The sequence below is a fragment of the Microtus oregoni genome, unplaced genomic scaffold, assembly GCF_018167655.1.
Source record: "Microtus oregoni isolate MIOR12 unplaced genomic scaffold, Mior012 000006F_ref0000085, whole genome shotgun sequence".
In the NCBI taxonomy this organism is placed as follows: Eukaryota; Metazoa; Chordata; class Mammalia; order Rodentia; family Cricetidae; genus Microtus; species Microtus oregoni.
The window spans coordinates 16,369,692-16,384,867 of NW_024543065.1; the positions used below are offsets into that span (position 1 = coordinate 16,369,692).

General features: G+C 41.2%; 1 protein-coding gene across 1 annotated transcript in view; it reads left to right on the plus strand.

Annotated features, from left to right (window-relative positions):
• The first annotated feature begins 7,563 nt into the window (after positions 1–7,563).
• Positions 7,564–15,176, plus strand: part of Tbc1d32 (TBC1 domain family member 32) — a 284,344-nt gene continuing 276,731 nt past the window's right edge. The window contains exon 1 of the mRNA XM_041653588.1: positions 7,564–7,661. Coding sequence (XP_041509522.1) covers positions 7,564–7,661 — 98 coding nt within the window. The remainder of the gene's footprint in view (positions 7,662–15,176) is intronic.

The window sequence follows — 15,176 nt, forward strand, 5'->3', positions numbered from 1 at the left end:
TGATGGGGTTTCTGAAGGCCTGAGTCATGTGGCCTCATTCCTAGGGTGGGTAGTGTCTTTGAGGACTCCCAGATGTTCTCCAAGAAGGTTTGTGGTAGGGTTATTGCCATAAACAGACTTCATTGGTATTAGACAGGTTGGGAAACCTCTTGGCCTTTCTACAGACATCTACCTTAAGACCATCTTAACTTTTCACGCGAATCCAGACAGCAGACCACAGAAGGATGGCAAAGATTTCCTGGGAAATGTTTTCCCCAAGTATCCTGTCACAGAGGTAACTAAGGACCATTTGCAATCTCACCATTTAAGACACCAACAAGCTCTCTTTCTTTTGATTATCCCATTCTCATTAAGGTTTGCAAATGTCTCTCTGCATAGCCCTGGCTGTCCTGGAACTCACGACCTACATAAACCAGGATGGCCTCGAACTCACAGAGGACTGCCTTCCTCTGGCTTCCCAGCACTGGGATTAAAGGTGTGCACCACTATGCCTAGCTTATTAAATTTATCTTTAACTGATAACTATAACTTTAACTATAAGAAGTGTACGTAATGTTGGAGCAATGTGATATTTTGATGCATGTGTAAAGTTTGTGGTGTTGAACTTGGTATAAGCTCGTTTGTCTGTTGAAACCTCCATCATTTCCTATGGTAAAATATCCCGATTCTAAGAAATCACCATCATCTGTAGTCAGTTTACCCATGCTTATCACACCACACTTACAGAACAACCCTTGTAAAAATTAGCGTCTTTGAATCAGCCTCTCCCTGTTCCTCTTTCCCTCTTTACAAAAACAAATTTTATTTAATTTACAGAAAGATTAGTTTGCCGGGTGTAGTGGCGGACACCTTTAATCCCTCCCTCTGGAGGCAGAGGCAGGTGGAGTTTTGTGAGTTCAAGGCTAGCCTGGTTTACGAAGCAAGTTCCTGGACAGCCAGGGCTATGTAGAGAAACCCTGTCTCAAAAAAATTTTTTTTTGCTTTATTTTTATAAAATTATTTGCCAAGTGCAATTATTACCAATACTGATTTTATCAATAACATTCCTGTAATATCAATTCAGAATTAGTTGCAGGGGGGAAAAACAAGTTGTGTTGACAACCTTATAATAGATTTTTTAAAGCATAATTATGCTTATTTGGTTTTTTTTTTGTTTTTATTTTTCATATTTTGAGGCAGTGTCTCCGTGGCCCAATCTGGCCTTTACCCTCTGAGCTCCCTCCTGGAAGTGGTGAAGCAGGACGGTCAACTGAGTTTCAAGCAAGCCTCAGAACAGTGGCGGAACCCTGTCTTAGGTCGAAAACGGGGTGCAGAGATTGCTACCGAGGGTATTGCAGTGGGTGCGGGGATGGAAGAGAGGTAAGCAAGGGAACGGTAGTGACAACCGGAAGAGAAGGGAAGTGGAAATGTTCGAACCTGACGACAGACACCAGTGGGAAAACAAGAGGCAGGAGTAGGTGGGGACCGAGCTTGGAAATTTAACTGGGAAAATATTACTAACACCAAAAAAGGAAGTTGGGGAGTGACCCACCAGCTGGAAGACACAATAGTTTCACTTTGGAATATCCTGTGATGAAGAGCAGAGATACCTAGGCAAAGGTACTTTAGTAAAATTGCAACTGTGGGTTAAGATGTTCAGGTTAAAATTGTTGAAAGATTTTAGATTAAGTGAAAAGAATTGATAGTTTCAAGCTACAGGTTCTGAAGTGTTTGTTCTGAGAGGCAATGTAGGCAGGGAATCTCCAAGACAAAGCACACGGCTCTAGTGGATTCCCTCTAAGGCCCAAAAAGAAAAAGAATGACAAAAGCAAGTCAGGGCGAGAAAGAGAAGAGCATTCAGAATGCCCTGGGCGCGGGAGGGGGCGCTTGTTTGTAAGTAGAATACCTCTAGCCAGAGGCCTTTTAGGTCTTTAACTTTGAAAGGGGAATTATTCACCGAAAACAAAAGAGTGAATGCAGACCTTACAGGAAATGAAGTGCTGAAGTAGAGGGAGCTTGGGGAACTAGGAGAGTGAAAGTAATTTCTCTCCCAGTGAGTGAGCTTGAGACCTAGCTATCTAAGATTGGGAAGAATAACTTTGCTAGGACTCTCAAATACCATTATCTTTTTTCTCTCTTCTCTCCCTCCCTTTCCTCCGCCTCTTAATCTCTATCTCCTAGCTGGTCCGCCGCCTGTCTGTGACTCCTCAATTCTGGTTTAAAGGTGTGCACCACTACTCTGGGCCCAGCTTTATCTGATGCTGAGTCTTTTTGTAGTTGTTTTAAGTTTTGGGACTAAAGTCTCTCTGAACAGATCCTGACCCTCCTCCCTCACTTCCTGTGTTGGGATGATGGTGAGTGTCCAGCCTGGTTTGGATTTCTTTACTTCTGTATCACAATAATACTTTTTTTTGCATGCATCAAATTTCAGTATAAGCTAATGTTTTTAGTCTTCAAGGAAGGAGTGAACATGAACTTGGAGCTCAAAAGCATGCAATAAAGGAATGCTTTAACTAAACTGGTCAACCAGTCAGAGCGTGTATCTTACTGTGTGTGTATCTTACTGTGTGTGTATCTTACTGTGTGTGCATCTTACTGTGTGTGTATCTTACTGTGTGTGTATCTTACTGTGTGTGCATCTTACTGTGTGTGTATCTTACTGTGTGTGTATCTTACTGTGTGTGCATCTTACTGTGTGTGTATCTTACTGTGTGTGTATCTTACTGTGTGTGCATCTTACTGTGTGTGTATCTGATGTGTAATTGTGTGTATTACTGTGTGTGTATCTGATGTGTAATTGTGTGTCTTACTGTGTGTGCATCTTACTGTGTGTGTATCTGATGCGTAATTGTGTGTCTTACTGTGTATCTGATGTGTAATTGTGTATCTTACTGTGTATCTGATGTGTAATTGTGTGTCTTACTATGTGTGTATCTTACTGTATGTGTATCTGATGTGTAATTGTGCATCTTACTGTGACGATTAGGGAACCACATTTCCTTGAGTAGCAGCTTCACAGTCAAATCGCACTAGAATCCTTTTGCACGTTTCTGAAACCGACAACTCACCTCTTAATTCCAGCGGATTCATGTAACTGAAGCCTTGTTGCCCGTTTATTTGGCAACCTGTCATCCTTGGAAACATTGTAAAGATCAACGTTTGACTCTGTCTCGGTAAAATTTCAGCTGTCCCCATTTATCGCTTAGTGAACGTGACTTTGAAACCAAACCAAAAAAAAGCATTTATAAATGGAAGGAAGAATTAGTTTTGCTTTGTTTTGTTGAAAGGGAAAGACGCTTAGCTGCGGATAAATATGTCTCTGGCTCCATCTTCTGTACAGAGTGGAAATGAACATCAAAAGAAGGGACTGTGGCGGCTCCCTCAGAGAAGCTCACATCCACGCTCCTTCTTCCCAGCCCTTCTCTTTCTCCCTGTCCTCTTGCTTAATCCATATAAAGGTCTTTTAACAAACTGCAACTCTGATTTAAAAAAATGTAGCTGCCAAACCACTTGCTATCTATTTAATGTTTGCTGGTTTTTGGAGACAAGGTTTCTCTTAGTTTTGGAGCCTGTCCTGGAACTTGCTCTGTAGACCAGGCTGCCCTTAGACTCACGGAGATCTACTTGCTTCTGCCTCCTGAGTGCTGGGATTAAAGAAGTGCACCACCATCCCCTGGCTTGATATCATTTTTTTTTTATAAAGCTCAGGTAATCTTTTAGGATGTTTAGATTTAGCAATGCAGTGAATATTTACTATGTTTTAGGAACTGTACTAGATGCCAGTGAAAGGATTTTTACATATGGCCCGAAGACAAAACTGATGCCAGGGAGAACTCCTTAAGCTTAAGTCTTTGGGTTTTCTTAAGGGAACTTTGAAAAAATCAACAAATGACAAGAAAAAAGAATGCTAGTTTTGTCTTTCAGAGGGGAAGGGCATCTATTCCCTCTATGATTAGGTCCTGAGCTGCAGATGTGAAGACTACAATGACTAAAAGAATGGTTGATGGCTTAGTGGCTAAAAGTGTTTGCCACCAAGCTTTACCTCCTGAACTTGGCTCCCCAGGACCCTCACTGTGGAAGGAGAAAGATGACTCCCGGAAGTTGTGCTCTGACCCCCACGTGTGTACTCTGGCATGAATGGACCTATGATTACATGTGCTAAATAAATAAATTGAAATAAAAACTTACGAACAGTATGTCTACCTCCAAACCCCTGGGAAAAATAAATTGTTCAGGAGCAAAAGCTAGGAAAAGTTTTCAGTTTTGCTTAGTGACAAGATCTCCTGTAGCTCAGGCTAACCCTGAACTAGCTATGTAGGTAAGACAAACTTGAGTTTCTGATCTTCCATATGCTGGGATTACAGGCATACATTGTCATGCCTGACTCAAAGCTAAGATGATGTTGCATATCGCTGAATTATATAAAGAGGAACAACATCCAATTTTCTGGATTTTCTGACCATCAGACATTGTATTCATGTATTAAGACATCACACATTTGTGTAACTATCATGTGTCAATTAAAAATAACCCTGCCTCGAAAAACCAAAATAAATAAATAAATAAATAAAAGTAGCTTTTAAAGGAAGAGAAAAACCCCTTCCACTCTTGGGAGTTTTCCTGACTTTCCCTCACTAAGTCTATTTTTTTTTTTTTTTTTTTGCTTAGAAAAGAAGGAAGAAAGCCAGGTGGTGGTGGTACATACCTTTAGCCTCAGCACTTGGAAGGCAGAGGCAGGTGGATCTCTGTGAGTTCGAGGCCAGTCTGGTCTACAAGAGCTAGTTCCAGGACAGACTCCAAAGCTACAGAGAAACCCTGTCTCGAAGAAAGAAGAAGAAGAAGAAGAGAAGGAGGAGGAGGAGGAAGAAAGAGCATCTAAATTGGACTTTACCTGAAACTTTTGTCTGCTGATTGATTATCCAACAAAAGAGAAAATAGCTTAAGATTTCATTTCTGCTTAAACAACACGAACATTACTCAATTATCTGGAATCATCTTGTACGTGTCATCTTTGATTCCACTGCTCAAGAGGCAGAAGCAACCAGACCTCCATTAGTTCTGGGCCAGCCTGGTCTACATATCAAGTTCCAGACCAACCAGAGACACATCGTGGAGCCCTGTCTGGGAAAAAGAAATTTATCAAGACAGCTCTCTCTTCTGTGGGACGCTTGCTGTCACTTTAGAGTCAGCCTTGTGCTGTGTGCTCTGGAGACGTAGAACGCATAGGGAAGATTTTATGTGTCGGAAGCATCCTTGTGTGTGCAATTTTTTTAGAAATTTAAGGATGAGAGCAAGTGTATAGTTAATGTAACAAAATCAAGAACAAAATCATTCACACCACTATTTAATTGAATCAAAAAAGAGAAAAGAAGAAAAGACAGACTGACTTAATATTGCTTTAAGAGTCAGCTGAGATAAAAATTCCCAAATGAAATATTTACAATGCTTGGTTATAGTCCCACTTACTGAGGTCGTTAAAGTGCCTTTCTGTTGTATGTCTGAGTTGGCTTTGGTACACATGAAGAAGGACCTGTCCTGGCTTTATACCATGCATGGCCTTGATAGGCAGCACCCTGTTTTACAGAGTTTTCATTTATTATAAACGTAAAACCACACAATTATTCCTTTAAAAATCCTGTATCATAGTGATTATAAATGCATTAATAATATTTCAGCCAGAAAGGGTACGATGACCAAAGCTGAAAACCCACCCTACTGGGTGCTCAGGAAAAGCTTCAGTTTACTTACCGATAACAACTGATAATGGGTAGTAAATTAGTTACGATTTGTTATTGACATAAAATTAAGTCCAAAATTACTGTAGCAGGATTCGTACGGCCTCAAGACTCTTGTGACTTTTAAAATTGGTTTATCTTTATTATTTGTGTATGTATGTGTTTGTGTGCCATGTGTGTGCAGGAGTCCTTGGAAGCCAGGAGAAGGCATTGGATCCCTTGGAGGTGGAGTTATAGGCAGTTGTGCGCCATCATATGGGTGCTGGAAACCAAATTCAGTTCTTAACTATCTCTCTAGCCTCCAGTGACTACTTTCTAGTCTGTTGGCAGTTCCTGCCATCCATTATGACACAGTATCTGAGCTTATAATAAACCCCACCTTAAAGTATGAGTTTTATTTAAAAACTTCCCAAACTTCTTCAGACTCAAATTATCTTCCCCAGTGGTCACCCTCAGAAGGTAGATTTTCTGCAGTTAGCCTTCCAAGTTGATGTTTGTTTGTGTATGTTTATAAAATTGTTTTATTTTGAGACAGGGTCTCACATAGCCAAGGTTGGTCTTGAACTCTAGAAGCAATCCTCCTGCTTCAAACTCCCAAGTGCTGGGATTACGGGTCTGCAGCCATGTGTTGCTTGGAGTTCCATGTTTGGGTAAAGATACTGAAAACCTAGACTTCTGCGTGAGATCTCAAAAAACAAAACAAAACAAAACAACAACAACAAAAAAAACACGCTGCCATGCATTTGACAGGTTAAGAAGAAGATGACGCAAGAGAAACAGACTGCTTCAAAGACATAGGAAGAGAGCCAGGAGTAACCAAAGGTAAACACGCCAAAAGAACTGAGAAAGAAGTAACCCAGCTGAACACAGCCCCAGCAACATAGCGTCCTGCTGGGTGGAGGGAAAGCAGAGGCCTCATAAGGAAGGCAAGACTGTTGCGGAAAACGTACTGGCAATCCTGTAACAGGCCCCCAGCACTTAGTACAACTGACTCCATGATGGTCATACCATTCAGGCTGTAAAACTCAGCATGTAGATAGCACCACCTGCCAAAATGAAAGCAAAGACCTAATCCATCAAAGTCCATAGTTCTGGGAAAGTCTCTAAATGTGCTAACCTTGTGTTTTGGCTTCTATAGTTCTGAGTCTGCTAACTATTCTTGCAAGAACTTACTTTTTGTACTGAAAAGCTCAACCCTGGAAAAGCTCAGTTCTACACCAGGATCCTGAACACTCAGTGTTCAGGCTAACAAAGGCTTCCTATTGGCTTAAACTCACGAAGGAGCAATCTTCTCAATGCATCAGTCTTTTCTGGTGGATTCCACGCAATTCCTACCTTCAACATAAGCCCATAGCCCTCACAGAACATGTTTTGGTGAAGCAATAATTCACCTGGCAGAGCAGTAGAGAAGAATCTCACTTTGCCACACTGTGTGACAAAGAGGACCGTGATCAGCTGCAATCTTGAGAGAAAAACTATTAATGAAAACAAGCTGAGCCACCGAATAAAGGTAAGCCACCGAACCCTCATTGCCCCAGGGTGAGAGACAGCCCCAGGAGAGAGTTGTGGGAAAAGAAGGCGTGGCTCAGGCAGTGAAGGGCACGGAGAAACTTATCACCTCAGCCCTGGTGACGGAGAGCACGTCGCAGTTTCTGAAAACAGCCCTGCGTATGACAATGGGTCGATCTCTGGCGCCACCTATCGTTCCACAGCCGCCAGGCTCTAAAGGCCAAACCCAGTTGGTACTCAAGACTGGAAGATACAAAGCCAGGTCCTCTTAATGTGGCTGGTTTCTGCACTCTTGGTGCAATTGGTGTGTGTGTAGGGGGGAGGTCCGCCCTCAGCTAGAATGCAAGCCCACCAGGTGGCAAAGATTGGAGTGTCCCTGGAAAGTGACAGAACCGGCTTGGCCGGCCCTATGAACTGCAAAGCCAACAGGGGCTCTAGGTAAGCAAAGACAGGAAGCCACTAAGGACAAGACAGACCCATCAGCTCAAATACTTGACCAAACCGAATGGCTAAGACAAGACTCCCCAAGTTCAGCTGGGAAGCCTACATCTGGCCTTCCTCCAGCACTAAAACAAAACAAAACAACAAAACCTTTATGTTCTTATTTTATATTCCCCTTTATACATCCATTCAATTTTGTATACATGTTGTTTTCATTATTGGGCAGCCTTTATTCCTACACGCACGCTCGCACGCATGCGAGCGAGCACACACACACACACATTGTGAGTTTGCCTCATTTTTCCTCTTTTCTACTATAATTTTTGTAGCATTTGACTTTATCATACTGACTTTGATTTTTTTTAAATATTTATTTATTATGTATACAATATTCTGTCTGTGTGTATGCCTGCAGGCCAGAAGAGGGCACCAGACCCTATTACAGATGGTTGTGAGCCACCATGTGGTTGTTGGGAATTGAACTCAGGACCTTTGGAAGAGCAGGCAATGCTCTTAACCTCTGAGCCATCTCTCCAGCCCCTGGTTTTGATTTTTTTTCTGATGATCATGATGGATAGGAAAGTCTTGGGAAATCAAGTAGTTAGTAAATATTCCTTCATAGTTCTTATTTAATACTGAACTCTAGGGCCATAGATAAACAACACAGAAAATAGAGTTAAATAAGAATAAAAACAAGCGCAGAGTTGGGCCTGTCCTGGCTGAGAGCAGCTGAGAAACCTCCAGCTACCTATAAGAAACCTCATGGCTGGCCCCCAGAAGAAAGGACAAAGGCCAGTTGATATGCCCTGATGGTGCTTAATTTTATCTATTAATTAATCGGAGTCAGGCGTGGTGGAGCACATCTTTACTTTAAGTGCTGCGGAGGTAGAGGCAGGTGGGTCTCTGTGAATTCGAGTCTTCATCGCCATCTTCTTTTGTAACCTACTGAGTACAGTTAATGCTGCTTCTATGTGCACAGGCATATGCACTAGAAAGTGTGCAGTCTACTGTGGGCAGAAACCTGACTCTCCTTCCCTCAGCATCCATCACTACCTGAAGCTGGACACTGAGGGATGGAGTCGTTTCTATCCATATTGTAGTATTGACTGGCTTGATCAATCTCGTCTTCAGATGGGCTATCGAAACTAAAAACTAGAGTCAAACTGCTACACAGATAAAACAGACTCAAAAGATATTAATAGAACATTCCATCCAATAGATACAGAATTACATCTTTCTTGGAAGCCCATGAGACCTTCTCTAAAATAGATCACACTATAAGCCACAAAACAAGCTTTGACAAAAAAAAATCCTTATATCATATCAGATCAAAATAGAAATCAACAGAGAGAGAAACTGCCCAATGATTGGAGACTGAACAGTGACTAGTGGGCAGCAAGGAGGAAATTTAAGAATTCCTAGAATCATGCCAAAGAAATTATAATTTACCAAACCATTGGGTCCAACTGAAAATGTTTTCCTCTTGTTTGTGTGTGTGTGTGTGACTTTTTGTTGTTGTTTTTCTTTCTTTCTTTTTTTTTTTTTTGAGACAAGGTCTCTCTGTGTCTCTCTGATTGTCCTGGAACTCTCTTTGTAGAACAGGCTGGCCTCGGACTCACATCTGCCTGCCTCTGCCATCTGAGTTCTAGGACGATAAGCATGCACCACCATGCCTGGCAACATTTTTTTAAGATTTATTTTTATTTATTTATTTATTTATTTTTGGTTTTTCGAGACAGGGTTTCTCTGTAGCTTTAAAGCCTGTCCTGGAACTAGCTCTTGTAGACCAGGCTGGCCTCGAACTCACAGAGATCCACCTGCCTCTGCCTCCCGAGTGCTGGGATTAAAGGCATGCGCCACCACTGCCCGGTTTAAGATTTATTTTTATTGGGATCATAGAGATAGGCCAGTCATTAAGAGCATTTTCTGATCCTCCAGTGGACCCAAATTCAGTTCTCAAGACTTGTGTCAAGCAGCTCAAAACTTCCTGAAACAAACACACAAGCAAACAAGCAACAAACAAATCTGCCTATAATACCACTAAATACCAGCTCCAGGGACCCAATGTCCTCTTCTAGCTTACATGGGCACCTGCACAGAAACAACACATATACATGTAAATAAAAATTAAAACAAAAATTTCCCTCTTATTGAAAATAAGAAAAATAGATTATTTCTCACATAATATATTTTGTTTATGGTTTCCCCTGCCTCTACACCAAGTTCTTCCCTCCTCCCACCCAGATCTACCTCCTTTCTGTCTCTCAGAATGAATAGGCTCCTAAGGGACAATGATAAAATAAAATAAAAAAGATGAAACAAAAACTAACATATTGGAATTGAACAAAACAGAGGAAAAGAGTTCAAGAGAAGACATGAAAATCAGAGAACCACTCATTTGTACACTTGGGAATCCCATAAAAACACTAAAGCAGAAGCTATAATATACACAAAAGACCTGTAGGGCAAAAGAAAGAAGGGGGGCATATAAATTAAACTTAAATTTTTTATTAAAGATTTAAAAAAATTTGGAGATGACATTATGAGATAAGGAAACTTCAAAGATGTCTTTGAATTGGTTTTCTGTTGGCCATCTACTGCTGGGCATGCAGCCTACCTTTAAGATTTTCCCTTTGAGACTCTCTTGGGAAAAAATATATTTTAATTTACAAGTGGTTGCCGGGCGATGGTGGCGCACGCCTTTAATCCCAGCACTTGGGAGGCAGAGGCAGGCGGATCTCTGTGAGTTCGAGACCAGCCTGGTCTACAAAGCTAGTTCCAGGGTAGGCTCCAAAGCCACAGAGAAACCCTGTCTCGAAAAAGCAAAAAAAAAAAAAAAAAATTTACAAGTGGTTATCAACTGGGGATAACCTCTGGGTTAGGAATCAGGGCATGTGTCCACTTCAGCTTTCAGCCTAGGACCCCATCTGGTGCAGGCCCATGCAGGCCCTGTGTGTCTTGATCTCAGTGGATCCAGACATACATCAATTCTCTTGATTTAGAGGGCCTTGTTTCCTTGGTGTTGTTATTCCTTTCTGGTTGTCAAATTCTTTATGACCCACTCCTCTTCAGCAGAGTTCCTTGAGCCCCAAGAGAAATGATTTCATGGAACATTCCATTTAGAACTGAGTGTTCCAAAGTCTCTCTCTGCATATTGTCTAGATGTGGGTCTCTGCATTTGTCCCCATCTCCTGCAGGAGAAAACTACTCTGGACATGGCTGAGCAAGGCCGTGAGCTATGGGTATAGCACAATGTCATTAGGAATCACATTATTGTTACATACTTTTAGTAGAACAGTAGTATTTGGCTTTACCTTAAGTCCCTGGACTATCTTGGTCACCCAAGCAATGTTGTGTTTGGGTCCCATCTCATGAAGTAGGTTTTAAGTCAAATCAGGTATAGGTTAGTTATTGTTGTTTTTAAACTAAGTCTCTATCTTTTTATTTTATCAGTTAAGACTCAGGAGCCATCTGTAATAAGATCTGGTGCCCTCTTTTGGCACCCAAGCATATGTGCAGGTAGAGCACTATATGCATAATAAACAAATGAAAATTTATTTATTTATTTATGTTTTTTTGAGACAGGGTTTCTCTGCATCTTTGGAGCCTATCCTGGAACTCTCAAAGAAGATTTATTTAAAAAGAAGAAAAGAAGAAGGAGGAGGAGGAAGAGGAGGAGGAGGAGGAGGAGGAGGAGGAGAAGAAGGAGAAGGAGAAGGAGAAGGAGAAGGAGAAGGAGAAGAAGAAGAAGAAGAAGAAGAAGAAGAAGAAGAAGAAGAAGAAGAAGAAGAAGGTGACAGGTTGTATGGCATTTTCATTTGCTTATCATTCTAGTTTGGTATCTGGTAAAAACAAACTTATGAAGGAAAGTCTTTATTTGGCTCATGGTTTACAATCCATCACTAAGTCAGGACAGGATCTCAAGGCAGGATCCTGGAAGTAAGAACTGAAGCAGGTTGGGTGGTGGTGGCACATGCCTTTAATCCCAGCACTCGGGAGGCAGAAGCAGGCAGATCTCTATGAGTTTGATGCCAGCCTGATTTATAAGAGCTGTTTCCAGGACAGGCTCCAAAGCTACACAAAAACCCTGTGTCGGAAAACAAAAAAACAAAACAAAACAAAAAAGAACTGAAGCAGAAGCCATGATGGCACACAGCTTATTTGTTTCCTCTCTATGATTTACTCAGCTGGCTTTCTTATTTCCCCAGGACCACCAGCCTGGAAGTAGACCTTACTCAAAGTGGGCTGGACCCTCCCACATTAATCATTAATAAAAAAAATGCTCCCCCCAAGACTTGCCTACAGGCCAAGCTAATGGAGACAATGCCTCAGTTGAAGGACCCTCTTCCCAGGTGACTCTAGTTTGTATCCAGTTAACACAAACTAACCAGCACCCTTAACTTAATCCACACATGGTGCTACTTCCCCCACTCCTCCAGCCACTGGTACAAAGTAGCCTTTCTTTGAATTTCATATCTTCTATGTGTATACAATAATGTGTGTGGGCAGGGAGTTGTCTCAGCTTCATATATAGGGGACAACACTCAATATTTTCCTTTCCTTCTTCCCTCCCACTATCCTCTTGTGTCTTCAATATTTTAAAAGGCAATATTTAATTCCAGCGCCTGGGAGGCAGAGACAGGTGGATCTCTGTGAGTTCAAGGCCAGGCTGGTCTACAAGAGCTAGTTCCAGAGCAGCTAGGACTGTTACACAGAGAAACCCTGTCTTGAAAAAAAAAATATGGTCATCTTACAAAATCAATCTACAGATTGATTGGAATCCCCATCAAAATTCCAAAACAATTCTTCACAGATCTTGAAAGGAGAATCTTCAGTTTCATATGGAAACACACACACACACACACATTCACACACACCAAAACAAAACAAAACAAAAAAAAAACAAAAACAAAAAAAAAAAAACAAGCAAAAAACCCAGGATAGCTAAAGCAATCCTGAGCAATAAATAAGCTGATGGAGGTCTCACCATTCCCAACCTCAAATTGTACTACAGAGCTGTAGTAATAAAAACAGCATGGAATTGGTGCAAAAGCAGATACACTGACCAATGGAATAAAATTGAAGTCACAGACATAAATTTATACACCTATAGACAGCTGACTCGTTTCTTAAAAAAGAAGCTATAATACACACTGGAAAAAAAAAAGACTTATCTTCAGCAAATGGTTTTCTTCAAATTATATGTCTGTATGTAGAAGAATGAAAATAGATTCATATTTTTCAGCCTGCACAAAATTCAACTGTAATGGATTAAAGACCACAACATGAGACTAGATACACCAAATCTGATGGAAGAGAAAATGGGTATATAGTTTTGAACTTGTTGGGCCCTAAAGCCCCACCAAGGAGGAGGTCGCTTCAAGAGACACTCTCAGCACGGTTGATGCAATATCAAGAGGAATTTTTATTCTGCCACGGCAGAGGTCCCTCAGCCTCGAGAGGAGAAGGATGCCTGCTTTGTCTATTACAAGCTCTTTTAAAGGAAAAACCACAAAATCAGGGAGGGGGTAGTACAGAATCAAAGGGAAAGTCCAAAAATCATTTGTCAACTATTTTGACTAGTTCATTCAATGGTGAGCTAACTCTACTTGATCAATGTTATGGCGATTACAAGGAGGAGCACCTGCAGGTCGTCTCACCCCAGTTCCAGGGTCCGGGTCTATTGAACAAGGAGGAACACCTGCAGGTTGTCTCGCCCCAGTTCCAGAGTCCGGGTCTCTTGAAGAAAGACTACAATGGGGATGGAAAGTATTCAAAGCTTCAGTGCATACTTGGTTGGTTACCAGGGTCCTGGTTCCCAGGAAGGGGGGTGCAGTAATGCTAAGGTGCCTCCTAATGCTAAGGGCCTGGTTCCCAGGAAGGGGGCTGCAGTAGTGCTAAGGTGCCTCAAAGTCTTTCAAACTCCATAGCACAGGAAAAGCTTATAAACAGAACATTTTAAGCCCAGGCACTAAGATCAGCAATTAATAAATGGATTCTCATGAAACGGAAAAGCTTCTGTAAAGCAAAGAACACTATCAGTTGGACAAACTGGCAACTTACAGAATGGGAAAAATTTCAGTTACACATCTGGTAGAGAGCCAATATCAAAAAATATAGAAAGAACTCAATGAATTAGATAGCAAGAAAACAAATAACTCAATTTAAAAATGGGTTATGGATCTGAACAGTGAATTCTCAACAGAGTAAACTCAAATGGCTGAAAAACACTTGAAGAAATGTACAGCATTCTGAATTAGTCATCAAGGTTTTGATGACTTTTTTTTTTCAAGACAGGGTTTCTTTGCAGCTTTGGAGCCTGTCCTGGAACTAGTTCTTGTAGACCAGGCTGGCCTCAAACTCACAGAAATCCACTTGCCTCTGCATCCCGAGTGTTGGGATTAAAGGTGTGCTCCACCACTGCCCGGCTCTTCAGTTGTTAATTTTTTTCAGGTATTTATTTACTTGTTTATTTTGAGACAAGGTCTCATTATGTAATCATGGCTGGTCTGACTATCTTTGTAGACCAGGCTGACCTCAAACTTACAGAATCCCAATCTTCTGCAGAAGGAGCAGGCACTGCGCACCCCCAATTAATTATACATTATTAAGACTAGTTAAAATAACCACTTAAAACCTGCAATTTCAATTCTAATATCTGGGTCATCTCAAGGATGCTGCTAGCTGATATTTTCTGTTGTCCCTGTCTTAGCTTCTATTAAGGCAATGTTGGATCACATTTTTATAATACTTTTTTTGAGAATGTGGATTTTGTAATTCACCCCCATGATGTGTGGTTTTAGCAGGCAATTATCTTACTATAACTTGTATAGGACAGGATGATTTTACATTTAGACTGAGACAATTCTGTCCATCCCTGGGGCTATCTAGAAATCTGGGGTTGTATCTTGGTGATAAGGGCAGTGAACTCATCATTTGAAATGTAGTTTTAAATTCAATTTTGCCCTGAAGGCAACTAAGGATGGTTTATATATTGATAAATGATACCTGACATGACCAGTTAAATTTTCTGACTTGATTCTTATATCCAGAAGAACATCAAAAGACTCACTACAAGCTTGTCGACAGTTCTTCTGAAACCAAGACATATCACAAAATTCTTGGCAATTGAGTCTGAGATGAAACATATTTATTGTGACTATGTCAGATCCAAGGACCTATGTCTGGAAGTTCACAGCCCCAAATATTAGCCTGCTCTCCTCCTTCCTGCTCTCCTCCTTCCTGATCTCCTCCTTCCTGCTATACTTCATTGTCTTGAGGACAAGTTTTATGTGAATTGTCTTATGTGCTTTATAAGTCTTTTCTCTTTCTTTCTTTCTTTCTTTCTTTCTCTTCTTCTTCTTCTTCTCCTCCTCCTCCTCCTCTTCCTCCTCCTTCTTCTTCTCCTCCTCCTTCTTCTTTTTTTTTTTGGTTTTTCGAGACAGGGTTTCTCTGTGGTTTTGGAGCCTGTCCTGGAACTAGCTCTTGTAGACCAGGCTGGTCTCGAACTCA